Source organism: Pristiophorus japonicus, chromosome 16 (assembly GCF_044704955.1).
Source record: "Pristiophorus japonicus isolate sPriJap1 chromosome 16, sPriJap1.hap1, whole genome shotgun sequence".
Taxonomy (NCBI): Eukaryota; Metazoa; Chordata; class Chondrichthyes; family Pristiophoridae; genus Pristiophorus; species Pristiophorus japonicus.
The window spans coordinates 30,697,604-30,725,246 of NC_091992.1; the positions used below are offsets into that span (position 1 = coordinate 30,697,604).

Here is a 27,643-nt window from a genome sequence, read left to right on the forward strand (position 1 = left end):
CCTCCTTACTAGACCCCCCGACCCCTTTTATATCCGGAAGGTTGTTTGTATCCTCCTTAGTGAATACTGAACCAAAGTACTTGTTCAATTGGTCTGCCATTTCTTTGTTCCCCGTTATGACTTCCCCTGATTCTGACTGCAGGGGACCTACGTTTGTCTTTACTAATCTTTTTCTCTTTACATACCTATAGAAACTTTTGCAATCCGCCTTAATGTTCCCTGCAAGCTTCTTCTCGTACTCCATTTTCCCTGCCCTAATCAAATCCTTTGTCCTCCTCTGCTGAGTTCTAAATTTCTCCCAGTCCCCAGGTTCGCTGCTATTTCTGGCCAATTTGTATGCCACTTCCTTGGCTTTAATACTATCCCTGATTTCCCTAGATAGCCACGGTTGAGCCACCTTCCCTTTTTTATTTTTACGCCAGACAGGAATGTACAATTGTTGTAGTTCATCCATGCGGTCTCTAAATGTCTGCCATTGCCCATCCACAGTCAACCCCCTAAGTATCATTCGCCAATCTATCCTAGCCAATTCACGCCTCATACCTTCAAAGTTACCCTTCTTTAAGTTCTGGACCATGGTCTCTGAATTTACTGTTTCATTCTCCATCCTAATGCAGAATTCCACCATATTATGGTCACTCTTCCCCAAGGGGCCTCGCACAATGAGATTGCTAATTAATCCTCTCTCATTACACAACACCCAGTCTAAGATGGCCTCCCCCCTAGTTGGTTCCTCAACATATTGGTCTAGAAAACCATCCCTTATGCACTCCAGGAAATCCTCCTCCACCGTATTGCTTCCAGTTTGGCTAGCCCAATCTATGTGCATATTAAAGTCACCCATTATAACTGCTACACCTTTATTGCATGCACCCCTAATTTCCTGTTTGATGCCCTCCCCAACATCCCTATTACTGTTTGGAGGTCTGTACACAACTCCTACTGACGTTTTTTGCCCTTTGGTGTTCTGCAGCTCTACCCATATAGATTCCACATCATCCAAGCTAATGTCTTTCCTAACTATTGCATTAATCTCCTCTTTAACCAGCAATGCTACCCCACCTCCTTTTCCTTTTATTCTATCCTTCCTGAATGTTGAATAACCCTGGATGTTGAGTTCCCAGCCCTGATCATCCTGGAGCCACGTCTCCGTAATCCCAATCACATCATATTTGTTAACATCTATTTGCACAGTTAATTCATCCACCTTATTGCGGATACTCCTTGCATTAAGACACAAAGCCTTCAGGCTTGTTTTTTTAACACCCTTTGTCCTTTTAGAATTTTGCTGTACAGTGACCCTTTTTGTTCTTTGCCTTGGGTTTCTCTGCCCTCCACTTTTCCTCATCTCCTTTCTGTCTTTTGCTTTTGCCTCCTTTTTGTTTCCCTCTGTCTCCCTGCATTGGTTCCCATCCCCCTGCCATATTAGTTTAACTCCTCCCCAACAGCACTAGCAAACACTCCCCCTAGGACATTGGTTCCGGTCCTGCCCAGGTGCAGACCGTCCGGTTTGTCCTGGTCCCACCTCCCCCAGAACCGGTCCCAATGCCCCAGGAATTTGAATCCCTCCCTGCTGCACCACTGCTCAAGCCACGTATTCATCTGCGCTATCCTGCGATTCCTACTCTGACTAGCACGTGGCACTGGTAGCAATCCCGAGATTACTACTTTTGAGCTCCTTAAATTCGTTTCGTAGGACCTCATCCCTTTTTTTACATCAGCGCTCTTTCAGGCAAATCTTTCAGATATCAGCTCCTCACGTAAGAGTGGGATTTAACAAATGCCAGCCACACCGCTGGCGTTCGTTCCGGTTAGTTCCACTTTTTGTGGTATTTTTTTGAGCGAGCGATATTGTGGGCAATATGTGTGTGAGGTGGTGAAATTGACGATGGGTGATCTCCATAGGCGCTAGTTTGGGTAAATATGCTCTTTACGACAAAAAACAGTGGGTGGGCGTTAATGTTGAATCTCGGCATTAATTACATGCGGAAAGTAACGCTGGGCGATATTATGGGCGTTGATATCGCCCATTCTGCTGATTCCGCCCCAAAAAAGTGAGTGGGCAGTAATATTTTTTCCCAGTGTTAAGCACATGAGGAAAGTAACGCTCAGCGATAAGTTTCCTAAAAATGCCAGTCAGTTTCCATTTTGTGCCAAAATGGGTGATATATGGCCGTTATACATCATTTCAGCGGTAAAGTGGGCGTTAAGCATGCAAAAAAAGTGGAGGTTCTAGCCCCAAGAGCTGAAAAGTGGGATTAGGCTGGATAGCTCTTTGTCGGCGCGGATATAATGGGCCGAAATGGCCTCCTTCCGTGCTGTAAATTTCTATGATTCTATGAAAGGCGCTGTATAAATGAAAGTCTTTCTGTTTCTTTCTTCCCTTATCAAACAACATATGCAAATATGCCCACAATCAAGGAATTCGAACCTGAAAATGCCACAAACACTCCCACAATATTCTGTAATAAAAACACAATTTGACTCATTCAGTTAACATTAAATGATTCTGAACTAAAATCCAGATATTGAAATTTTGCTTTGTGGTCAGAAATTCCATCACAATGGTTAGATACTCTGCACGAACCACTGCCAGTGAATACTGGGGTGTGCGGTGTTCATTCACTTCTGAATTATGGCAATATGAAGCTCGTAAAAGAAAATATGTTCTGTGTTCAATGAATTGTCTTTTTTGTACATACTTTTTCTAAATCAAAACTTTATCCTTTCTAATTTTTGTATTTCAGAAAAGATGCAAATGCTGCAATGCTAAGTAATTATGAGGTAAAATTTTGAATTTTTGTTGGCTTTACAATTCAGCGATTGAAAAATAAATTCTAACTTTTACAGCAGCAATTTTAATCCTGCTTAATAACAAAGTGCGTGCCATTTTGATGTGAATTTTACTGCAATCTCTGCTTTCGTACTGTGGTCAGACTTTTTTCTGCAGTCCATAACCACCCCCCGTCTTGTATTTCCTGCTGGTTTGTGCCTAAGCATGAGTTCACACGCTCCAAGTAAAAGTATGGAAACAATTAAGCTATCCTGATTCATTTGTCCATCGCAAAACAAATCGGTATATAAAATTTAAAGTATTGTCACTTACTGTGCCTCTCCTTGCTGCTGTTCTGATAGCTAAAATGCAAATGTGTTTTATTTGGTCATAATATGAATAAATATACAGGATTGACGTGCCTGTTGGAAAAAGTTCACACGCAAGGAGTGATTCTGCCCATTCAGCAAGGAGCAGTGCTTCCAGGGAGTGCAGGCTGAAGCATTTTAGCTATAGTGTTGTAGGCCTGTCGCCAACTTGCATACCCTGTGGGTGTAGCTCCCCTGCTGGGGATAACGGGATAACTGAATCACCCCTCTAATGTAATACATTGAAATCTCAGCTGAGAATTCGTACCAATCAGCATTCTTTCATCCTTTCGTTCTCCATTTGTAGGTCTTTAAGCTTCTGACTGATCTTAAAGAGCAACGGAAAGAAAGTGGAAATAAGAAACATAGTGCTGGTCAGCAGAATCTCAACACAATAATGTATGAGGTAGGTGGAATACAGCAATTGTGAGTTGCCACGGTTTGCACCTTTTCCATCCCAGCTTCTTGTAGTGTGCAGGAAAGAGAATGAGTCCATCATGAATGAACATCTGCAGCTTTAATGGAGGTTGACCCAATTAGTTTTGTTGACGATATACTTTGTAGGAATTAGCTCAGTATTCCCATATCATTCACGATCAGGTTCTTTGGGAAGTGTACAAATGTTTCTCTTTACTTCACCCAAATGTTAAATACAAAGCAAAATTCCCAAGAAACTTGAAACAAAAAGTATGTTTTGTATCTCTATCCATCTGTATAAATATCTATCTATATGTATTTGTATGTATATATGTATAATATATATGGTGTTGCACATGGGGAGTAAGACTGAGCACAGTCTTTAGATCAAGCAGAGTTAGTGGGAAGATGATAATTGGGCCAAAGCTGAGGGATGATTGCAATGATGTAGAGGTAGGTAGGGGTAGAGGAGAAGAGATGGGAGCAGAGGAGGAAGGAGAGCGGAACAAAAGAGGAAAGGGTCTTTCAACCTGATAGAGGAGGCGAGGGGAACTAATAGTTCCAGTAATAAATAAATAATAAAAATTGCTTTCCCTCTCAGTAACTGGAATTGGCAAAATATCTGAAAACCTCCTCCCTGCAGTTTCACATCATTGACATTGGTCCTGCCAGAGATGCACCTCACACACAAGTACTGATAGCATTGCAGGGGGGATGCATTGTGAGTCAACATCGTGGCTAGTGTAGCATTAGTGGGGAGCAGTAGTGGCCATTACGGCTAAATCACGGGGGAGCGGCGAGGCTGGATGTGTCGCAAGCCAATGCTGTGGCTGGTACATGAGGGGGCCAGGGATAAGGTATGGCTGAATCGCAAGCCAGGGCCATGGTTAGGAATGTCATTAGAAAGTAGCTGGAGCGGGGTGGATGCCATTAAGCACAGGATGGAGGGTCAGATCTGCACAACAAAGCAGAATGGCGAGGCTGCCGAGTGAGGTGGGGGGAGGGAGGAAAATTAAGTAATTTTTTTTTAATATTAAAAGTTTAAACAGATATTGAAAAATGACTTGCTTTTACTTAACTCAATCCAGAAAGACAACATGGTATTCCAGCACAAAGGAACAGGCCACAGGGCAGTGTATCCTTCTTTATGCACATGACTAGGTTAAGGTTGCTCTGGGGCTCTTGCTTCAGGAGGGCAAGAAAAAGAGTGGGAGCGCGATAGTGATAGGGGATTCAATTGTGATGGGAATAGATAGGCGTTTCTGCGGCCGCAACTGAGACTCCAGGATGGTATGTTGCCTCCCTGGTGCAAGGGTCAAGGATGTCTCGGAGCGGGTGCAGGACATTCTGAAATGGGAGGGAGAACAGCCAGTTGTCGTGGTGCACATTGGTACCAACGACATAGGTAAAAAAAGGGATGAGGTCTACGAAATGAATTTAAGGAGCTAGGAGCTAAATTAAAAAGTAGGACCTCAAAAGTAGTAATCTCGGGATTGCTACCAGTGCCACGTGCTAGTCAGAGTAGGAATCGCAGGATAGCGCAGATGAATACGTGGCTTGAGCAGTGGTGTAGCAGGGAGGGATTCAAATTCCTGGGGCATTGGAACCGGTTCTGGGGGAGGTGGGACCAGTACAAACCGGACGGGCTGCACCTGGGCAGGACCGGAACCAATGTCCTAGGGAGAGTGTTTGCTAGTGCTGTTGGGGAGGAGTTAAACTAATATGGCAGGGGGATGGGAACCAATGCAGGGAGACAGAGGGAGACAAAAGGGAGGCAGAGGCAGGAGACGGAGGGGAGATGGGGAGGGGTGGGGGGCGGAGAGGCCCGGGACGGGGAACAGGAAGGGCCACTGTGCGGCAGAATTCTAAAAGGACAAAGAGTGTTAAAAAATCAAGCCTGAAGGCTTTGTGTCTTAATGCAAGGAGTATCCGCAATAAGGTGGATGAATTAACTGTGCAAATAGATGTTAACAAATATGATGTGATTGGGATTACGGAGACGTGGCTCCAGGATGTTCAGGGCTGGGAACTCAACATCCAGGGGTATTCAACATTCAGGAAGGATAGAATAAAAGGAAAAGGAGGTGGGGTAGCATTGCTGGTTAAAGAGGAGATTAATGCAATAGTTAGGAAAGACATTAGCTTGGATGATGTGGAATCTATATGGGTAGAGCTGCAGAACACCAAAGGGCAAAAAACGTTAGTGGGAGTTGTGTACAGACCTCCAAACAGTAGTAGTGATGTTGGGGAGGGCATCAAACAGGAAATTAGGGGTGCATGCAATAAAGGTGCAGCAGTTATAATGGGTGACTTTAATATGCACATAGATTGGGCCAGCCAAACTGGAAGCAATACGGTGGAGGAGGATTTCCTGGAGTGCATAAGGGATGGTTTTCTAGACCAATATGTCGAGGAACCAACTAGGGGGGAGGCCATCTTAGACTGGGTGTTGTGTAATGAGAGAGGACTAATTAGCAATCTCATTGTGCGAGGCCCCTTGGGGAAGAGTGACCATAATATGGTGGAATTCTGCATTAGGATGGAGAATGATACAGTTAATTCAGAGACCATGGTCCAGAACTTAAAGAAGGGTAACTTTGAAGGTATGAGGCGTGAATTGGCTAGGATAGATTGGCGAATGATACTTAAGGGGTTGACTGTGGATGGGCAATGGCAGACATTTAGAGACCGCATGGATGAATTACAACAATTGTACATTCCTGTCTGGCGTAAAAATAAAAAAGGGAAGGTGGCTCAACCGTGGCTATCTAGGGAAATCAGGGATAGTATTAAAGCCAAGGAAGTGGCATACAAATTGGCCAGAAATAGCAGCGAACCTGGGGACTGGGAGAAATTTAGAACTCAGCAGAGGAGGACAAAGAGTTTGATTAGGGCAGGGAAAATGGAGTACGAGAAGAAGCTTGCAGGGAACATTAAGGCGGATTGCAAAAGTTTCCATAGGTATGTAAAGAGAAAAAGGTTAGTAAAGACAAACGTAGGTCCCCTGCAGTCAGAATCAGGGGAAGTCATAACGGGGAACAAAGAAATGGCAGACCAATTGAACAAGTACTTTGGTTCAGTATTCACTAAGGAGGACACAAACAACCTTCCGGATATAAAAGGGGTCAGAGGGTCTAGTACGGAGGAGGAACTGAGGGAAATCTTTATTAGTCGGGAAATTGTGTTGGGGAAATTGATGGGATTGAAGGCCGATAAATCCCCAGGGCCTGATGGACTGCATCCCAGAGTACTTAAGGAGGTGGCCTTGGAAATAGCGGATGCATTGACAGTCATTTTCCAACATTCCATTGACTCTGGATCAGTTCCTATCGAGTGGAGGGTAGCCAATGTAACCCCACTTTTTAAAAAAGGAGGGAGAGAGAAAACAGGGAATTATAGACCGGTCAGCCTGACCTCAGTAGTGGGTAAAATGATGGAATCAATTATTAAGGATGTCATAGCAGTGCATTTGGAAAATGGTGACATGATAGCTCCAAGTCAGCATGGATTTGTGAAGGGGAAATCATGTTTGACAAATCTTCTGGAATTTTTTGAGGATGTTTCCAGTAAAGTGGACAAAGGAGAACCAGTTGATGTGGTATATTTGGACTTTCAGAAGGCTTTCGACAAGGTCCCACACAAGAGATTAATGTGCAAAGTTAAAGCACATGGGATTGGGGGTAGTGTGCTGACGTGGATTGAGAACTGGTTGTCAGACAGGAAGCAAAGAGTAGGAGTAAATGGGTACTTTTCAGAATGGCAGGCAGTGACTCGTGGGGTACCGCAAGGTTCTGTGCTGGGGCCCCAGCTGTTTACATTGTACATTAATGATTTAGACGAGGGGATTAAATGCAGTATTTCCAAATTTGCGGATGACACTAAGTTGGGTGGCAGTGTGAGCTGCGAGGAGGATGCTATGAGGCTGCAGAGTGACTTGGATAGGTTAGGTGAGTGGGCAAATGCATGGCAGATGAAGTATAATGTGGATAAATGTGAGGTTATCCACTTTGGCGGTAAAAACAGAGAGACAGACTATTATCTGAATGGTGACAGATTAGGAAAAGGGAAGGTGCAACGAGACCTGGGTGTCATGGTACATCAGTCATTGAAGGTTGGCATGCAGGTACAGCAGGCGGTTAAGAAAGCAAATGGCATGTTGGCCTTCATAGCGAGGGGATTTGAATACAGGGGCAGGGAGGTGTTGCTACAGTTGTACAGGGCCTTGGTGAGGCCACACCTGGAGTATTGTGTATAGTTTTGGTCTCCTAACTTGAGGAAGGACATTCTTGCTATTGAGGGAGTGCAGCGAAGATTCACCAGACTGATTCCCGGGATGGTGGGACTGACCTATCAAGAAAGACTGGATCAACTGGGCTTGTATTCACTGGAGTTCAGAAGAATGAGAGGGGACCTCATAGAAACGTTGACGGGTTTAAACAGGTTAGATGCAGGAAGAATGTTGGGGAAGTCCAGAACCAGGGGTCACAGTCTAAGGATAAGGGGTAAGCCATTTAGGACCGAGATGAGGAGAAACTTCTTCACCCAGAGAGTGGTGAACCTGCGGAATTCTCTGCCACAGAAAGTGGTTGGGGCCAATTCACTAAATATATTCAAAAGGGAGTTAGATGAAGTCCTTACTACTCGGGGGATCAAGGGGTATGGCGAGAAAGCAGGAAGGGGGTACTGAAGTTTCATGTTCAGCCATGAACTCATTGAATGGCGGTGCAGGCTAGAAGGGCTGAATGGCCTGCTCCTGCACCTATTTTCTATGTTTCTATGTTTCATGCTCCAGTGGGGGAGGAAGGGAGATTTGCAGTCGGTGCTCGGAGGGGAGGGTTTGCAGGAGTTACTGTAATCTAAGCCCAACATTATGCTCCATGAGGGGGAGGGAAGCTAATGCAATACCGTTCAAGGCAGCAGGTTATGGACACAGGGGGTGCACTGAGCAGCTTTAATAGTCTCCCCAGCCATGAGTTCATGCTGGTTGGGGCAGGGGTGGATAGGGCGTTATGCTTTATTTGCCATTCTTCCTGGCCCTGACTTCATCTTTAAATTTTGGTGGGGTGATTGTGGCAGAGTGGGGTGGGGGTGGATGTTGTGGTCATTGATGAAGCAACTTTGCTGCTCTCTCCATTTGGCTATCCATTCACCAGTTTTTGCTTCTTTGAGAAACCCTGCCAAAGACTTTGATTTTGTATGAATGTTATGCTCATTACAGTGAACTGTATCAGTGCTGTCACTCAGTATCAGCAACAAGCATTCTTGCACAGCCAGCTACAGAGCAAAGTTCCCTTTGCTTTATTCCATAATGGTTCCTTGGTTACAACCTGCATTTACACCAATCTGATTTTATCTGCGAGTTATGCCAGTCATCATTAAATGAGGTTGCTGCATGAGTGGTATTAATTTACTAGAAACTTAGTTAAAGCTGACCAAATTCATTCCATACAGGACCCTGACAGAGAAGAGACATTCCTATCAATCTGAGTTGTCTTTGAACCCATGACCCTGGGGTGCAAGGACTGTGCTGTGAACCAGTACACTATACAGTTTCTTCCCTGCCCACCTACCATCATATTAAAAACAAGTCCTGGTAGTAGATTCATTTTAGTTGTTCTTTTGCTTCATAAAGGAGCTTTTCTAGTACTTCCATCTCATTTATATCAAAGTCTTGAATTGTGCCTTTGTACACTTTTTTTGGAGGTGAAAGAATGTTCATGTTTCCCCTTGTGAATGCTTTGAAAAGTAATCTTTCAGAATATTTGCTATCTTGTGCTCATCAGCCTCAAGCCTGCTTGTATCTTTTAATGTTCTCGCCTCTTCTCTGACAGTCCTCCTTCTATCATTATACTGAAATGTTTTACTGCTATATTTTGCCTCTGCAACCATGCTTTTTTTCTTGGTCTTTCTAAGCTCCTCTGATTGCCCTTTTAACTTGTTTCCACATGATCCTATATTCATCCCAGTGGGCCTCTTTTCTTCCTGCAGGATTTGTAGAGGTCATTTTTGCCCCATTATTTTCCTGTAAATTTGTTTTTGATCCATTTAGGATCACACTTGTTTCGTCTGAGCTTGTTGATCTTGGGCATGTATTTATCCTGCATGTCCAGCTTCATTTTACTAAAATGTTAACCTCACGTGGATAATATCATATTGGGCTTTCTGGCAAGAGGTATGGAATATTTAATGAATCTATATAAAACCTTAGTAAGACCACAGTTGGAGTACTTTGTGCAGTTTTAGACTACACGCTATAGGAAGGATGTTGAAGCAATAGAGAGGTTACAGCATCGATTCACACGGATGCTGCTTGGTATGAGGAAATACAAATATGAAGAAAGACGTGGAAAATTGAGACCGTTTTTAATAGAACAGTGGAAATTATAGGGAGATTTACTAGACGTATTTAAAATGATGAAGGGATGAGACATAGTAAAGAAAAACAGACTATGTCCAGTGGTTGAGGGGTCTAGATCGAGAGCATATAGATATAGGATTAAAAGTAAGAGATTTAGGATGGAGCAAGAAAAACTTTATTGACACAGAAGATTGAGAGTCTATAAAAAGCACTACTGGTCCACATTTACAAATAGATTAGATAGATGGTTGAAAGACGGGATTAAAAAGATATGGAAGTTTAGTGGGCACACGGGATTAGGACGACTGCTTGTGTGGAGGATAAAACCAACACAGACTGGTTGGGCCGAATGGCCTGTTACAGCATTGTAATTTCTATGTAAAAAGTGACTGTTATGATTTAGAAGCAGTGCGAAAAAAGAAGTCTAAAATATCTCTCCACTCTAAAGAGACTGATTTGCCGAAATCAAATTATTTCAGGAAAGCTACATTTTTGAATCTTTGCTAAGGTTTTCAAATGAAGTAACAACCATTTTCACAAACTCAGTGTGAGGGTCCCAAGAGTCAGGTTGTCTTGAGCACCTTCTTTTGGGGCTCCAATCATCCTTTAGCTAATCTTCAGTCAAAATTCATACAGGTACTAGCTTTTTTCAGGTGTTGGTAACAAGATGCATGTAGAATTCTGTTGGAAATGGAATAAAGATTTAAGTTTTAGATAGCCCCTGGCACATTTCTCAGTAGCAATACACTAACAGCAGCAGTATTGCACAAGATTGAACATCTTGTTTCCTAGGAAACCTTACAGTTAATGCTCCTTCCTGCATTCTCTTAGCAGTAGTGGAGATGATTTCCATAGTGCACAGCAAGGGAGTAAGATGCTTTATTTCATTCTGTAATGAAGTAACATGGAATATCTGCAAGTCTATTGAACAACAACAACTTTTATTTATATAGCACCTTTAATGTAGTGAAATGTCTCAAGGTGCTTCACAGCAGTATTATGCGCTAAAAGTTTGACACCAAGCCGCTAAGTGGAAATTAGCGCAGGTGACCAAAAGCTTGGTCAAAGAGATATGTTTTAAGGAATGTCTTGGAGGATAGAGAGACAGAGAGGTTTAGGCAGAGAGTTCCAGAGCTTGGGGCCTAGGCAACAGAAGACACAGCCACCAATGGTTGAGCGATTACAATCAGGAGGGCAGAATTAGAAGAGCGCAGACATCTCGGGGATGTGGGGGAGTGGCGGGGTTGTGTGGCTGGAGGAGATTACAGAGATAGGGAGGGGCAAGGCCATGGAGGGATTTGAAAATAAGGATGAGAATTTTGAAATCGAGGCGCTCCTTAACCAGAGGCCAATGTAGGTCAGCGAGCACAGGGGTGATGGGTGAGCGGGACTTGGTGCGAGTTAGGACACAGGCAGCCGAGTTTTGGATCACCTCCAGTTTATGTCGGCGAGCATGTGGGAGGCCAGCCAGGTGTCCGTTCAAATAATCAAGTTGAGAGGTAACAGAGGCATGGATGAAGGCTTCAGCAGCTAATGAGCTGAGACAAGAGCGGAGACGGGCGATGTTACGATATTAAGGGGCATGGTCATATAGAACAGAATTAGATTCCGGAGGCATCTGAAAATCTAAATTAAACTGAACAATAGTTAAACAGAGTGTATATTATACTAATGATTGGTCAGCATCTCGATACAAATGCTGATTACCCTGTATAATTTCGATTTTCGGGTACCTATCAGAATCCACTGGATTACTGATTGCTACATTTGATGATGAATTTTGTTTTTCAATTTTTATTTCTGTTGATGCCGTTTCTTGACTAATTTTCTTTTATTTAATGTAGAACGCAATATATCTCTCTCTGTAAAATCTCACTTCTGCATTTTGGTGCGCACAAGAAATATTTATGCTGCTAAATGTTGGAGCAAGGACGACTCAAAAGTGGTATTTTCTTTTTGAGTGTTCCAGTCATGACCAAAATGTTCCAACTTTCTGACAACGCCTCAGAATGTTAAAAAAACTGTGATTTTGCATTTCAAGCCTTTGATTTAATTAGTCGAGCCGCTATTGTTTCTAAACCCTATTATATTTTTGATATGGGATCATTTTTACCTCCGATTACTCTGTGTATGGATTCCTTAGCAGAAATTCCTGGACTAGGGATCCACACAGAGAGGGCACTGAGTAGCTGTAGAACAGTCCAGGAGGGGGAAGCATTTTTGAGTGAACTGAAAGATTGAAAATTTGTAATTAGTTCCAATGGTTTAGCAAGTTTATCTAGTCCCGAGTTAGCTAACCTCAGCCAGGGCAATAGCAGAGAGTGCGACAGTTGGTCTTGGTGTCTTTGGGTGAAAGAGAGGAAATTATCCACTGATCACTACTGAATAGTGCATGTGTAACGTTAACAGAGGATGGGATTGACTGCGGACCCACAAATTATTTTTTTGCTGCCGCTCCGTGTGGCACATGCATGAATATTGGTCATTTGGGCGATGTACTGAAGAATGCCAATGGAGCTTGTAATTCAGCAAGCTGACAGCACCTTCAGGAGAGGAGGAAAAGGGGAACATTGATAGAAAAAACATTGATGACCATAAGTACAAGTTCATAACTGCAAACGAGTAATGCTAATTTTAGTGGAGGTTTTTGACTAAGGCTAGGGCTTACTCGGAGAGGTCTCTGATTAAAGCAGTAATGAACTACTTCCTTGCAGATAATAAGGTGGAAGCCGTAATGGTCCTCCTGTTGCCTGGCTCAAGAATACTGTCCCACCCTCTGCTGTCAAAACCCTCATTCATACGTGGCAACCCGAGGCTCAATTTCTCGAATGCGCTCTTCACCAGCTTTCCCAGTTGCTCTCTACTTAAGTAACTTTCAGATCATCCAGAACTCTAGCACTTGTATCTTGTACTAAGTCTTGCTCTCTTCTTGCTTCTATCCTTGCTGATCTCCATTAGTTCTTTGTCCCCAAGTTTGTCTACTTCAAAATTCTTGTCCTCATTCTGAAATCTCTCTGCTGCCTCTTTCCAACCTATCTTCAATCATCTCTAGTTCGATATCTCCCTCTGCTCTTTCTTTGATGGCAGAACTTTCAATCACATGACCCTGCACTCTCGATTTCATTTACTAAATTCCTTTATCACATTAACTTTCCTCAAAGGCTTCCTATTCATTCATGTTTTTATCCCACTTTTTGTTTTATTTTCTGATCCCCTTGTAACGTGCATTGGAATGTTTTGTTGCACGAAAGATACTATGGCCCTAAATTTGCAGTTGGAGGCTTTCCGCGAGGAAATGCCTCCGATCCGCAAATAAAATATCCGCGTACTTGGTGGTCCAGGAGATGCGGAGATTCGCGCTCCTCGGCCTCTCTGGGTACCAGCGGGTAGAGGCCCACCTATCCCAGGGGTGCAGGCGGTTCACAAGCACCTCATGGATCACGTGGGCCAGCCCAACCAATAAAAGAAGGGAATCCCCATTCAGGCTGGTGGAGATTCCATACACAGAATCCCATAAGTATGAATGGGAATACCCCAAAAAATACATCTACACGTCAAATATATTTTTAAAAAACATTACATATTTAAAATTAATTAAAATTAATAATTTAATTAAATATTTAAAACAAAAAATACATTTAAAAAAAATTACATGTTTTAAAGGGGCTAAAATTAACTTACCTTATTGCACGGGGTTTTAATGTATAAATGAATTACATTTTTTTATTTTTATGTTTTTTGAAACTCTTACACTGGTAAATGAAGGTCTTCTGCCTGCTTTTACCAGGCTTAGGAATTTCACGGGCATTCGCTGGGCAGGTGTTGGGCAAATAGCTCAACTCTCCGCTCGCGAATGCCCTTTTCCTGGGGTTGCGGAGGATCTGTCAAGAAATTGAGGAGGGTGCAGTTGATTCCGTACAACTGGAACTCACCACAAGCATGAATGGGAATGCCTCTACTTTCATTGGTTAGGCCGGTCCATGTGATCCCAGGGGCGCTTGCGAAATGCCTGCGCTGGCGAAATGCCTGCGCTCCTGGCGTACGTTGGCCTCTACACAGGCCTACACACAGAGGTCCAGAACAACATGTTCGCCGAACCTCCCGGATTACCAGGTAAGTTCATGGATTTGTTTTCAAGTCGGAGCCATCTGCCAGCTATCTACCCTCCTCACAACCCTGGTTTTTATCCATGTTTATTAAATAAATAAGATATAGAGGATAATAGATAGCTGGCAGTGACTGAAGCCTCCGACTGCAATTTCTGCATCCACATCTTTAAAATGTAGTCCAAAGGAAACTAGCTGGAATTTACCTAAAGAGCTCCTCTATTTCTGAACTTCAATATCAAAAAGTTAACTACTTTGAATTAATGGAACATTTCTACATGGTTGATTATGCAGTATCTGATTATATTTATGTATAAATCTAATTTTCTTGGAGGTGTTCAATTTAATGTAAGTCGATGGCAAAAAGTATTGATAATTCAACTGCATGTATCATTGAGCAATCATAATATTCAGAATGTAAGTGTGTTGTTGGTTATAAGAATGCTATTATGAGGTTGGGTTACTATGTGCTGGAGTCCAAAGGAAGAACATAGAAGGACATCTAATCTGTGCCTGACATGCAAGTGTTTGACATTGTCATGAGATGCACCAAAATGTGTCAGCTGTGGCTCAGTGGGTAGCACACTCACCTCTGAGTCAGAAGGTTGTGGATTCAAGTCCCACTCCAGGATCTTGAGCACAAAAATCGAGGCTGACACTCCACTCCAGTGCAATGCTGAGGGAGTGCTGCACTGTCAGACGTGCCGTCGTTCGGATGTGGTGGATGTAAAAAATCCCACGGCACTATTTTGAAGAAGAGCAGGGGAGTTATCCCCAGTATGGCCAATATTTATCCCTCAATCAACATAACAAAAAACAGATTATCTGATCATTATCACATTACTGTTTGTGGGAGTCTGCTGTGCGCAAGTTGGCTGCTGCGTTTCCCACATTACAACAGTGACTAAACTCAAAGTATTTCTATTGTGTTCCTAACAAAAATGAGACTGCTCACAGGGAGGTTAAAGTAACAGTGACCTCAGTCTTTATTAAGAAACTCCAGAGTGAGGAACAGGCCTTGGGGGCCGGCTTATACACAGTGCTCCCAAGGGATGCTGGGATTCCTTGGGACTTCAGGGGATGCACTCCCTGGTGACGGAACATGGGAGTGCATGCTTTATAGATACACAGCATCACTCCCCCACCCCTCCCCCCCAAGTGAAAACGATTTACAAGGTGAGACGGTCGGGAGCCTTTCTTTCCCTGGTGGACAGCCTCGGTACAAATGTCTGTTCTGGTGTGTTGGCTGTGCCCTCGCTGGGCTGGTGTGTTGTTGGCCCTGCAGGGCTGCTGGGTGAGCCTGGCCTTGCTGGGCTGTTGGACGTGAAGGGTTCGATTTCCTGGTCCGGCGTGGTGTCGTTGATCCTTTGGGTGTGTGTTGTGGGCTCGAAAAAGGTGGTGTCTGCTGTGGGTTGTTCAGGGCAGCCTGTGAACCGCAGCCTCATTTGGTCCAGGTGTTTTCTGCAAATTTGTCCATTGTCTAGTTTGACTACAAACACCCTACTCCCTTCTTTAGCTATCACAGTGCCCGCGATCCACTTGGGACCATGTCCATAGTTTAGCACATACACAGGGTCATTCAGATCAATTTCCCGTGACACAGTGGCGTGACCATCGTTTACATTTTGTTGCTGCCGCCTGCTCTCCACCTGATCATGCAGGTTGGGGTAAACCAGCGAGAGTCTGGTTTTAAGTGTCCTTTTCATGAGTAGCTCAGCCGGGGGCACCCCTGTGAGCGAGTGGGGTCTCGTGCAGTAGCTGAGCAGTACTCGGGACAGGTGGGTTTGGAGTGAGCCTTCTGTGAATCGTTTAAGGCTCTGTTTGATTGTTTGTCCTGCGCACTCTGCCTGCCCATCGGAGGCTGGTTTAAACGGGGCCGAGGTGATATGTTTGATCCCATTGCGGGTCATGAATTCTTTAAATTCGGCACTGGTGAAACATGGCCCGTTGTCACTGACCAGTATATCAGGCAGGCCGTGGGTGGCAAACATGGCCCTCAGGCTTTCAATGGTGGCGGTGGCGGTGCTTCCCAACATTATTTCACATTCAATCCATTTTGAAAAAGCATCTACCACCACCAGGAACATTTTACCGAGAAACAGGCCCGCATAGTCGACCTGAATCCTCGACCATGGTCTGGAGGGCCAGGACCACAAACTTAGTGGTGCCTCTCTGGGCGCGTTGCTCAACTGAGCACACACACTGCATTGCCGTACACAGGACTCTAAGTCAGAATCGATACCGGGCCACCACACATGGGATCTGGCTTTCGCTTTCATCATTACTATACCCGGGTGTGTGCTGTGGAGATCCGAGATGAACGTCTCCCTGCCCCTTTTGGGTAGCATTACGCAGTTACCCCACAACAGGCAGTCTGCCTGAATGGACAGCTCGTCCTTTCACCACTGGAATGGCTTGATTGGCTCTTGCATTTCAACGGGGATGCTGGCCCAGCTCCCATGCAGTACACAGTTTTTTACTAGGGACAGCAGAGGATCTTGGCTGGTCCAAGCCCTAATCTGGTGGGCCGTGACAGGTGATTTATCATTTTCAAACGGTTCGATGACCATCAACAAGTCTGCGGGCTGCACCACCATCAACAAATTTGCAGGCTGCGCCATTTCCACCCCCGTGGTGGGCAATGGTAGCCAACTGAGAGCATCCGCACAGTTCTCGGTGCCTGGCCTGTGGCGGATGGTATAGTTATACGCTGATAGTGCGAGTGCCCACCTTTGTATGCGGGCTGAGGCATTAGTATTTATCCCCTTGTTTTCAGCGAACAGGGATATGAGGGGCTTGTGATCGGTTTCCAGCTCAAATTTGAGGCCAAACAAGTACTGATGCATTTTCTTTATCCCGAACACACGCTAATGCCTCTTTCTCAATCATGCTGCAGGCCCTCTCGGCCTCAGACAAGCTCCTGGAGGCATAGGCGACAGGTTGCAACTTCCCCGCAACGTTAGCTTGTTGTAATACACACCCAAGGACGCATCACATGCTAGCACAAGTCTTTTACATGGGTTATACAATACAAGCAGCTTGTTGGAGCATAAAATGTTTCTGGCTTTCTCAAAAGCAATTACTTGTTTTTTTTCCTCATACCCAGTTCTCACCTTTACACAATAACACATGTAGAGGCTCTAAGAGGGTGCTTAACCCCGGTAGGAAGTTACCAAAATAGTTGCGGAGTCTCAGGAACGACCACAGCTCCGTGACGTTCTGTGGCTTGGGCGTGTTCCTGATAGCCTCTGTCTTGGCATCTGTGGGCCAAATGCCGTCTACCGCGATCTTTTCCCCAAAAACTCCACTTCTGTTGCCATGAAAACGCATTTCGACCTCTTTACCCGCAGCCCTATGCGATCCAGTCGCTGGAGGACCTTCTCCAGGTTTTGTAGGTGCTCGACGGTGTCCGACCCGTGACCAATATGTCATCCTGAAAAACCGCCGTACGTGGTACCGACTTGAGTAGGCTCTCCATGTTTCTCTGGAAGATCGCTGCAGCCGACCGAATTCCAAACGGGCACCTGTTGTAGATGAACAGTCCCTTGTGCGTGTTGATGCAGGTGAGGCCCTTCGAAGACTCCTCCAGCTCCTGCGTCATGTAGGCCGAAGTCAGGTCGAGCTTGGTGAACGTCTTGCCTCCTGTCAGCGTCGCAAATAGGTCGTCCGCCTTAGGTAGTGGGTATTGGTCCTGTAGTGAGAAACGATTAATAGTTACTTTATAATCGTCGCCAATCCTGACCGTGCCATCACTTTTGAGTACTGGAACAATTGGGTTGGCCCACTCGCTGAATTCCACTGGAGAGATGATGCCCTCGCGTTGCAGCCTGTCCAGCTCGATTTCCACTCTCTCCCTCATCATGTGAGGTACCGCTCGCGCCTTGTGGTGAATGGGTCGTGCCTCTGGGACCAAGTGGATCTGTACCTTCGCCCCGGAAAAGTTTCCAGTGCCTGGCTCAAAAAGGGAAGGACATTTTTTCAGAACCTAGGCACATGAGGCCTCATCAACATGTGATAGCGCTCAGATGTCATTCCAGTTCCAGTGGATCTTGCCCAGCCAGCTCCTTCCAAGCAGTGTGGGGCCATCGCCCGGGACAATCCAGAGTGGTAGTTCGTGCACCGTGCCCTCATAGGTGACCTTGACCAGGACAGTGATGAGCTCTTTGATGTACGTTCTCAGTTTCGTGTGGCTGGGGCTCAGGACTGGTCTGAATGCCTTGTTGCACCACAGTCTCTCAAACATCTTTTTACTCATGATGACTTGGCTAGTGCCAGTGTCCAGTTCCATGGCTACGGGTAAGCCATTCAATTTTACATTTAGCATTATTGATGGACATTTCGTCGAAAATGTGCGTACCCCGTGTACTTCAGCATCTGCCTCCTCTCTCTGAGGCTCGAAATTGCTTTGATCCACCATGGACCGATCTTCCTCTGTTACTTGGTGGTTAGCAGGTTTTGCAGAGCTTGCAGCTCGTCTGAGGTACCCCATTGTTCCACAGCTCTTGCAAACATACCCTTTGAAGCGGCATGAATAGGCTGAATGGAAGCCTCCACAACGCCAACAAGATGTGAATTGCCTTGCATTCATTCTTTGTTGCGGACTCTGAGTCATCTGGGTCACCTGAGGCCTGCTGGCAGTTGCAGACTTGTGGTTTCTGCCCTGTACATTTCTGCTCGCAAACACAGTTCCAGTTAGTTTATGAACATTGCAAGCACTTGTGTGCTGAGAGATTTGTTTGGTGTTATCACTGGTGGACATAAACGCCTGTGCTATCACAATGGCCTTACTGAGGGTCGGTGTCTCTACAGTCAAAAATTTTCGTAGGATGGTCTCATGGCCAATGCCCAGTACAAAAAAGTCTCTGAGCATCTGCTCCAGGTAGCCATCAAACTCACATTGTCCTGCAAGTCACCTTAGCTCGGCGACGTAGCTCACCACTTCCTGACCTTCAGATCGCTGGCACGTATAGAACCGATACCTCGCCATCAGCGCGCTCTCCCTCGGGTTAAGATGCTCCCAAACCAGTCTACACAGCTCCACATACGACTTATCTGTGGGTTTCACCAGAGCCAGAAGATTCTTCATGAGGCTGTCGGTCGGTGCCACGCAGACTGTGAGGAGGACCGCTCTCCTTTTTGCAGCGCTTCCTTCTCCGTCCAGCTCATTGGCTACAAAGTACTGGTCTAGCCGTTCGACATAGGCTTCCCAGTCCTCACCCGCCGAGAACTTCTCCAGGATGCCCACAGTTTGCTGCATCTTTGCGTTGGATTCGTATACTCGTCGCCAGTTATTGTGTTCCTAACACAGATGAGACTGCACACAGGGAGGTTAAAGTAACAGTGACCTCAGTCTTTATTAAGACACTCCAGAGTGAGGAACCGATCTTAGGGGCCGGCTTATATACAGTGCTCCCAAGGGATGCTGGGATCTCTTGGGACTTCAGGGGATGCGCTCCCTGGTGCCGGAACATGGGAGTGCATGCTTTACAGATACAGAACAATTTCATTGGCTGGTGTTCATGAAAGGTGCTATATAAATGCAAGTCTTTCTTTTTTCTTTCAAAAAACCATGTTCATTTTCTTAGTGCTGCCCTTCTGACCTTCATCACAACCCTGGTTTTTAATCCATGTTTATTAAATAAATATGATATATGGATGATAGTAGATAGCTGGGAGTGAATTACAATGCAGTAAATAAGGATGACATTGTAAACCACAATCGCTAAGTTTGATGGTCAGCTGAATGCTGAGATTGAATTACTTCCAGTAATTGGCCAGGCATCCTGCAGAGAATCCATTTTAATTTTGGCATTTGTAGCTAATGTCTTTATTTTCAAATCAAGGAAGTGGAATTCCAATTAGTATTGCAACTTTTGATAAGATCCTGCTTTTTAGGTACTTTAACCCCCTCCCCTATTGTATCATTCTGCACTATTCCAATCATCAGTGATAAAGTAGATGACATTATAGATACCATCAATATTATTCCTCGGTGAAATAGCGGTGTGCTTGACAGAGTTCTTCCAGACCAGCTGCAACTGGCAAAATTTACCCTTCATGGAAAACTCAAATTCTAACATCATTTCAGATTGAGGTTAAAACCCAGGTTGTGAACTTAATGCTCCAGCATTGTAGATGGAGCAGGTTACTTCAAGTTAAAGCATCAGTACTATTTTATGTTTCCTCCAGTGCAGATCATAGTCGTGAGGCAGATACTTTCAGAACGTATGTGCTGTAGCAAATTACCCGATTGCCACGGCACAGTAAATTTACAATGCATCAGTAAATCGTAAATGATGAGTTTAAAAAAAAAATAACTTGTAGCTCCTGTTCAATATTTCTATTGAACATGCCAGTATTTTCATGAAATAACTAAGATTGCAGATTGTGTAACAAAGCAGAAGAGATGGAAATAAATTATAATTTGCATCAGAGACTTCTGCATTACAGGGGACATCAGAGTGCTTAACCTGTGTACTGCATTTCACCCACAGACTCTCAAATATTTATCCAAAACACCATGCAAACATCAGACTCCAGAAATCGTAACTGAGTTTCTAACAGCCATGGTTCCGCAAAAACTCACCAAGTAAGTGCATCTATCCACTTCACACTATGTTCTTGTCCATTGGATTGCCTACGTATATTAAAACAAAGTAAACAAATAATGGAGAGGAATCTTGTATAAACTTTTTGGGGGATTCACTGATTACTTTTACAGTAACTTATTTGGAGTACTTTTAAATGAAAAGTTTATTATTGTAGTGTGGGAGCGATTTTCAGTATGAATTGTAGAGAAGTACATAGTCAGTGCTGCCGTTTCTTGAAATGGTGCCAATCTGATGCACAATAATGTCTTGCTCCCCCAAGTCTTTCTGAAGGGAGCAGTTTACATTGAAGATATTATCTTCCTTTCCCATTTAATGTCCTACTTAGTCCTAATATTAGCTGATGGCAAAAGCCAATTTGTTTGGTCTTTTAACTCTGGTTTATGTACGTGTCAGTCAGACACAGATCAAAATCTTTATTGATTACACAAAAAAAATATTAGCGGCAAACTAAATATGAATTTATTTGCTTTTAACGATAGTTTTTGAAAAAATTATACACATTGTCCATATGTTTTATACATCCTTGATGACATCTTGTTTACACCTATATATTCTTTGAAATGTTGTTATTGTACTGTGTTAGCCAGTCATCTTATAGAATTTCAAAAGGCCAAATAATTTTCTATTCAATTCTGCAAATATTTACACATTTTATAGTGCAGCAGAACCTGTTTAATTTCATACTTTAAGATTAAAGCATCTAATCAAGCCTAAGTTGAGCCAAGTAGATGCAATACCTTCTTGTACGACACGGCACATGGTCTTTTCCTGTTTGTCATTTTCCTATTTTGTATAATAGTGTTGACCAATTATTAAGAAGGAATCATGAATACAGCAAGGAGAAGAAGGAATAAACTAAGATGTATTTGTGTGAAAGCCTGAACATAAGAAATAAAATGAATTCGAAGTAATGGTAAATAAGGAGCTAATATCATAGGCCCCAAGTTTCCACGTGATTTGCTCCTGATTTTTAGGAGCAACTGGTGTAGAACGGAGTATCTTAGAAATCGGAATTCTCGTCATTTAGTTTGCTCCAGTTCTAGTCAGTTAGAACAGTTTCACTTTGGAACAGAATTTTTTTTTCAAAAGGGGGCGTGTCCGGCCACTTACGCCTGATTTCAAAGTTTCGTGAGTGAAAACTTACTCCAAACTAACTTAGAATGGAGTAAGTGAAGATTTTTGTACGCTCGAAAAAACCTTGTCTACAGTTTAGAAAATCAGGCGTAGGGAATGGTGGGGGGGGGGGGTGTTTAAAGGGAAGTTTACAAACATTAAACACTTCAGTTTTACAAATAAAGAGCCATCATCAATAATAAATGATAAATACATCAATAAATCAACCAATAAATCAATCAAAAAAAATTAATAAGAAATAATTTTTTTTTAAAAATCAATAAATAAAACATTTTCTACTTACCGACTGCAGCACCGGGAGCCCTCCAACAGCGTGCTGGGATGCCCCCCTCAGTGTGTCTCTGTCAGTGTCTCTATCTCTCTGTCTGTCTGTGTATAATCTCTCATTCTCTGTCTGTCAGTATCTGTGTTTCTGACAGCGAGGGGAGGGGGAGGAGGGGGGTAGGGGGAGAGGGAGGGAAGGGGGAGGGATGGGGGAGAAGGGGGAGGGAGGGGGGCAGAAGGGGGGAGGGGGAGAAGGGGATAAAGGGGAGAAGGGAGGGAAAGGAGACTGGTGGGGGGGGGAAAAGGAGATTGGTGGGGGGGAGAAGGAGATTGGGGGTTGGGGGGGGAGGGGAAGGAGATTGGGGGGGAAGGAGAAGGGGGAGGGAGGCTGAACGGGCCGGGCCCGAGACTTCGGGCAGGGCCCATCCCCAGCACCAGATTTACAGGTAGGTGGCGTTGGGTCGGGTCGGGAGGGTGGTGGGAGGGAGGGAGAGGGAGGTCAGGTCGGGGGGAGGGAGGTCAGGTCGGATCCAGTCCGGAGGCGGTGGGGGGGGGGGGAGCAGGTGTCGGGTCCGGTCCGGGTGCGGGGGGGTGGAGCGAGTAGCGGGTCCGGTCCGGGGGCGGGGGCGGGTGTCGGGTCCGATCCGGGGGCAGGGGCGGGAAGCGGGAGTCGGGTCCGGTCCGGGAGCGGGTGTCGGGTCCGCTCCGGGGACGGGGGGCGGGAAGTGGGAGTCAAGTCGGGTCGGGAGGAAGCAGGAGCTGGCCGTGGGAGGAGCCTTATTCACGCAGCCCCAGTGAGGCCATTCGGCCAGGGCTAGGGGCTGCGTGCTTCGGGCCCCTCCCACACAGTTTCGGGTGCCTGGAGCTACCGCACTTGCGTGCCCACTGTAGCGTGCATGTGCAGAAGTCCCGGCACTGTTTTCAGCGCAGGGACCTGGCTCCGCCCCCTACAGCTCCTGCTGTGCTGCGCCGAGGGCCAGAGGACCTGCAGGGAGGTAGAGAATACGGAGGGTTTTTTTAGGCGCACTTTGTGGCGCGAAAAACGGGCGTCCAGGTCGGGACTGCGCCGTTCTAGGCGCAGCTCGAAACTTGGGCCCATAAGAACTATTGAAACCTGGCTGAAGGTTTAAGCAGCAGGTGAGGGGACCAACAAGGGGTAAGACAGCACTGGTTTTTGTTTCTAACTAATGAAGAGGGAGTAATTATCTAAATTCAACTTTTCTCTCCAGATCTTTTTTTTCCCACTCAGAGATGCTGGGATCTGGAACACTCTACCTGAAAAGGTAGTAGAAGCTGATTCCATAAATAATGTTTAAAATGAGTTGGACAGGTACTTGAGGATGAGGAACTTACAGGTTTACGGGTAAAAAGCAGTGGTGTGGAACTATGCACGACTGCTCTTTCAAAGACCCAGCACAGATATGGCGGACTGAATGGCCTCCTTCTGTGCTTTAAGTTTCTCTAGGCTCAAAATTGCCCTGGAGTTGCTCCGTTTTTTTTGGAGTAACTTGATTTTTCGGGAGTATCTTAAAAATCCGCATTTTGCACATTCGATTTGCACCAGTGTAAGTGAGTTAGTTAGGATTTTTTTCAGTTTAGTTTAGTTTTTTTCAAAAGGGGGCGTTACCAGCTCCTATGCCCGTTTTGGCCATTTAGGCTACTTTGGACAGCTAATAGTTGCTCCAAACTAACTTAGGCTAATGTATGTGGCCACTTGTGACCGCACAGAAAACCCTTGCGGAGAGTTAAGAAATCAGCGCAGGTAGGTACATCGAAGGCCAGAAAAACTTAATGACTTGACTAAAGAATGTGAATCGGATCAAACAGCTATACAGGACATCATATGACAATCTTCGCAAAGTTAATTTACTATACAACAGAAGCATTCATGGAAGCTTAAACTACAAAAATAAAAGAAGTAAAGAGACAAAACATATTTACATATTTTTTCAAAATATCCAAATAAAAAATAGAAGTACCACCTGCGCGTAATTTTTGTATTCTTTTGTTTTCCCAGCCACCTAAGCTCACCCACCATCAGCCTGCCCCTTACAAAGAACTCTACCCCCATGGGATCGGTGATCGAAGCCACCCTGCGGTTTGGAATTCTCCACCCCCCCGGGATCAAAACTCCCCCTCCCCCCCCCCCCCAACATCGACATCAAACCCCCCTGCCAGATCAAATCTCTCCGCCCCCTCATCCCCGGCTTGGGGCCCCCGCACCAAGCTGTTTGTTGTGGCCTTCTAGCCCAGGAAGGCAGTGGGCCGGCCTGTGCGGCAGGCCCGGGATAGAGGCGGGACACATAGGACAGCACACAGACAGAGGCTGGGGGCAGGAGCTACTGTGCATGCGCGCACACTCCAACGCGCATGTGTAGAGCTGCCGACACTGTTTCTGGCGTAGGGCCCCAGCTCCGCCCCTCAATCGACTGGCCACGCCGCGCCAAGCCCTGGGCGAGGCACCACAGTGGCCAGAATCGAGAGAGATTTTTTTGACACCGTTTTCAGCCCACAAAGTCTGCACCAAAAAAAGGGGTGGCCCAATTTTGAACCCTATGATTCTCTGCTGACTGTTCTGTGTACTTGCAACATTTTCTGGGTTTTTTTTAAGCGAGTAACTAAGGATCCTTTCCCTGACAGTGTTCACCCTATTTTAAAGTTTATTGGGAGTCCAATTAAGGAGATTTTCTCGGGCACTGAATTTGGGTAAGAACCCAGTGACCTGAAAAATAGGAACTGTGATATTCATCTTCAAAAAAAGGGCTTAGCAATGAATAATCTAATTTTAGAACTGTGAGTTTTGCATTGATTGTTCTAAAATTGCTTGAAACACTGTTGAGGAATAGTATAAGGGACACTCTTTTGAAGCATAAATTAATTGGAGATAGATAGCTTGGCTATTGAATGTTGTGTTGGACAGATCTAATGCATCTGTGAGTTTATTCACTTTTGTAGGAAAAAAAAAAGAAAAACAGAATTTTTTTTTTAATTGGTAAGAAACTATTAAATGTTGGTGTTCAGAGGGATTTGGGTGCCCTTGTACACGAAAGTTAACATGTAAGTATAGCAAGCAATTAGGAAGGCTAATGATATATTGGTCTTTATTCCAAGGGTGTTGAAGTACAAGAGTAAGGAAGTTTGGCTGCAATTGTATGGGTTTTCATGAGATCACATCTGGAATACTGTGGAGAATTTTGGTCTCCGTACCAAAGGAAGGATATACTTGGCTTAAAAACGGTGCAACAAAGGTTCACTATGTTGATTCCTGGGATGAGAGGGTTGTCCTATGAGGAGAGATTGAATAGAATGGGCCTACACTCTTTGGAGTTTGAGAGGTGATCTCATTGAAATATATAAGATTCTGAGAGGGCTTGACAGGTAGATGCTGAGAGGCTGTTTCCCCTAGTTGGGGAATCTAGAACTAAGGGACATGGTCTCAGGAAATGGAGTTGATCATTTAGGACTGAGACAAGGAGAAATTTCTTCACTCAGAGGGTTGTGAATCTTTGGCATTCTCTACCCCAGAGGTCTGTGGATGCACAGTCGTTGAGTATATTCAAGGTTGAGATCGATAGATTTTTTTGGAGATTAAGGGATATGGGGATTGGGCGGGAAAGTGGAGTTGAGATCGAAGATCAGCCATGAACTTATTGAATGGCGGAGCAAGCTCGAGGGGCTATATGGCCTACTGCTTCTCCTATTTCATATGTTCTTTCATTTTATTGATGAAGTTACTGACCTTGTTGATGTTATCTACATGGACTTTTAAAGATGCTTGCACTGTCCCAGATAAAAAGGCTCAGGGCCAATGGAAAATATCAAAATTTAAAAAAAGGAACAGGTAGTGAATATGAAGACTATCTGGCTAGGAGTTGGTTGACAGTAATGTGACACAGAGACCAGTATTGGATAACTGCTATGTTTCATTTTTTATAAATGGCTTGAAAAGTAGAGTCCATTCAAAGGTGCCTAATGTGCAGATGACAATAAAATGGGAACCCGTGACAAATTTTAAGAACTAGTTTGCTCAAATTTGGAATGATTTGGGTTTGTTGGTAGAAAAGTAGATCCGGTTTAACGCAGGTAAATGTAAAGTAATGGGGAATGAAGCTGGGCAGGTTGAAGGGGTATTAGTGGGAGAGCACTTGGGTGCCAGTAACCATAATTCAGTCAGATTCAAGTTGGTTATGGATAAGGACAAGAATAGGCCTGGAATAAAAGTTCCGAATTGGGGAAAAGCTAATTTTGCTAAGTTAAGGACTGATTTGGTCATAGTGGACTGGAAACAGCTACTTGTGGGTAAATCAGTGTCAGAACAGTGGGATTTAAGAAGGAGATCCGGAAGGCTCAGGCCAAATATCTGCCCTAAAAGAAAAAGGCTGGGAAAAATAATTCTAGAGCCCCCTGAAGGTCTAGGGACTTACAGGGGAGGATTAAGAAAAAAAGGGACGCTTATGTCATATATTAATAGCTAAATACTATAGAATCTTTAGAGGAATATAGAAAGTTAAGAGGCAAAATTTAAAAAGATATATTGGAAATACTAAGAGAGAGCACGAGAAATTCTTGGCCAGTACAATTAAGGAAAACCCCAAAATGTTCTATAAATATTATGGGCCCAAGTTTCCACATGATTTGCGCCTGATTTTTAGGAGCAACTGGTGGAGAACGGACTATCTTAGAAATCGCAATTCTCCACATTTTTTTTTCTGCAGTTCTAGTCAGGTAGAACAGTTCTACTTTGGAACAGAATTTTTTTCTTCAAAAGGGGGCGTGTCCAGCCACTGATGCCTGATTTCAAAGTTTCCACAGTGAAAACGTACTCCAAACTAACTTAGAATGGAGCAAAAAAACCTGTTCTACACATTAAAAAATCAGGCGCAGGTTACAAATTAGGCGTCCAGAACGAGGTGGGGGTGGGGGATGGGAACTCATTAAATTCTACAATAAATCCTTAGTTATACTTCTACAAATATTATACAAATAAATCCAACCTGAATAAACATTTATAAGCAAAGAAAAGATTAAATAAACCATCTTCCTACCTGTGTGAAAGTTCTTCAGGCAGGCCTTTAGGAAGCGGTTTGCCGTCGGGACCGAAGGCTGAACGGGCCGGGCCCGAGATTTTGGGCAGGGCCCGTCCCCAGCACCAAAGGTAGGTGGCGTTGGGTCGGGTCGGAGAGAGAGGTTCGGTTCAGGTCGGCGGGGGAGGGAGAGAGAGAGAGAGGGAGGGAGGTCAGGTCGGGGACGGAGGTCAGGTCGGGGAGAGGGAGGTCAGGTCGGGGAGGGGGAGGTCAGGTTGGATCCAGTCCGGGGGCGAGGGTCGAGTCGGGTGGGAGCGGGAGCGGCAGACGCAGACGGGTCGAGTCGGGTCGGGTCCGGTCGGGGGGGGGAGGGAGGGGGGCGGAAGCAGAAGCGGCGGGGAAGCAGGAGCGGCAGCGACAGGCGGGTCGAGTCGGGTCCGGTCCGGTCGGGGTCGGGGGGGGGGAAGCAGGAGCGGGAGTCGGCAGGAAGCTGGAGCTGGCCGTGGGAGGAACCTTATTCACGCAGCCCCAGTGAGGCCATTCGGCCAGGGCTAGGGGCTGCGTGCTTCGGGCCCCTCCCACACAGTT

At 45.0% G+C, this 27,643-nt stretch overlaps 1 protein-coding gene across 2 annotated transcripts in view; it reads left to right on the forward strand.

Annotated features, from left to right (window-relative positions):
* crcp (calcitonin gene-related peptide-receptor component protein) overlaps window positions 1–27,643 on the forward strand; it is a 110,394-nt gene that overhangs the window by 26,081 nt on the left and 56,670 nt on the right. For both annotated transcript variants that reach the window (XM_070858099.1, XM_070858100.1), the window contains exons 2-4: window positions 2,748–2,784; window positions 3,449–3,547; window positions 20,517–20,611. In XM_070858099.1, the coding sequence (XP_070714200.1) occupies window positions 2,748–2,784; window positions 3,449–3,547; window positions 20,517–20,611 (231 nt within the window). The remainder of the gene's footprint in view (window positions 1–2,747; window positions 2,785–3,448; window positions 3,548–20,516; window positions 20,612–27,643) is intronic.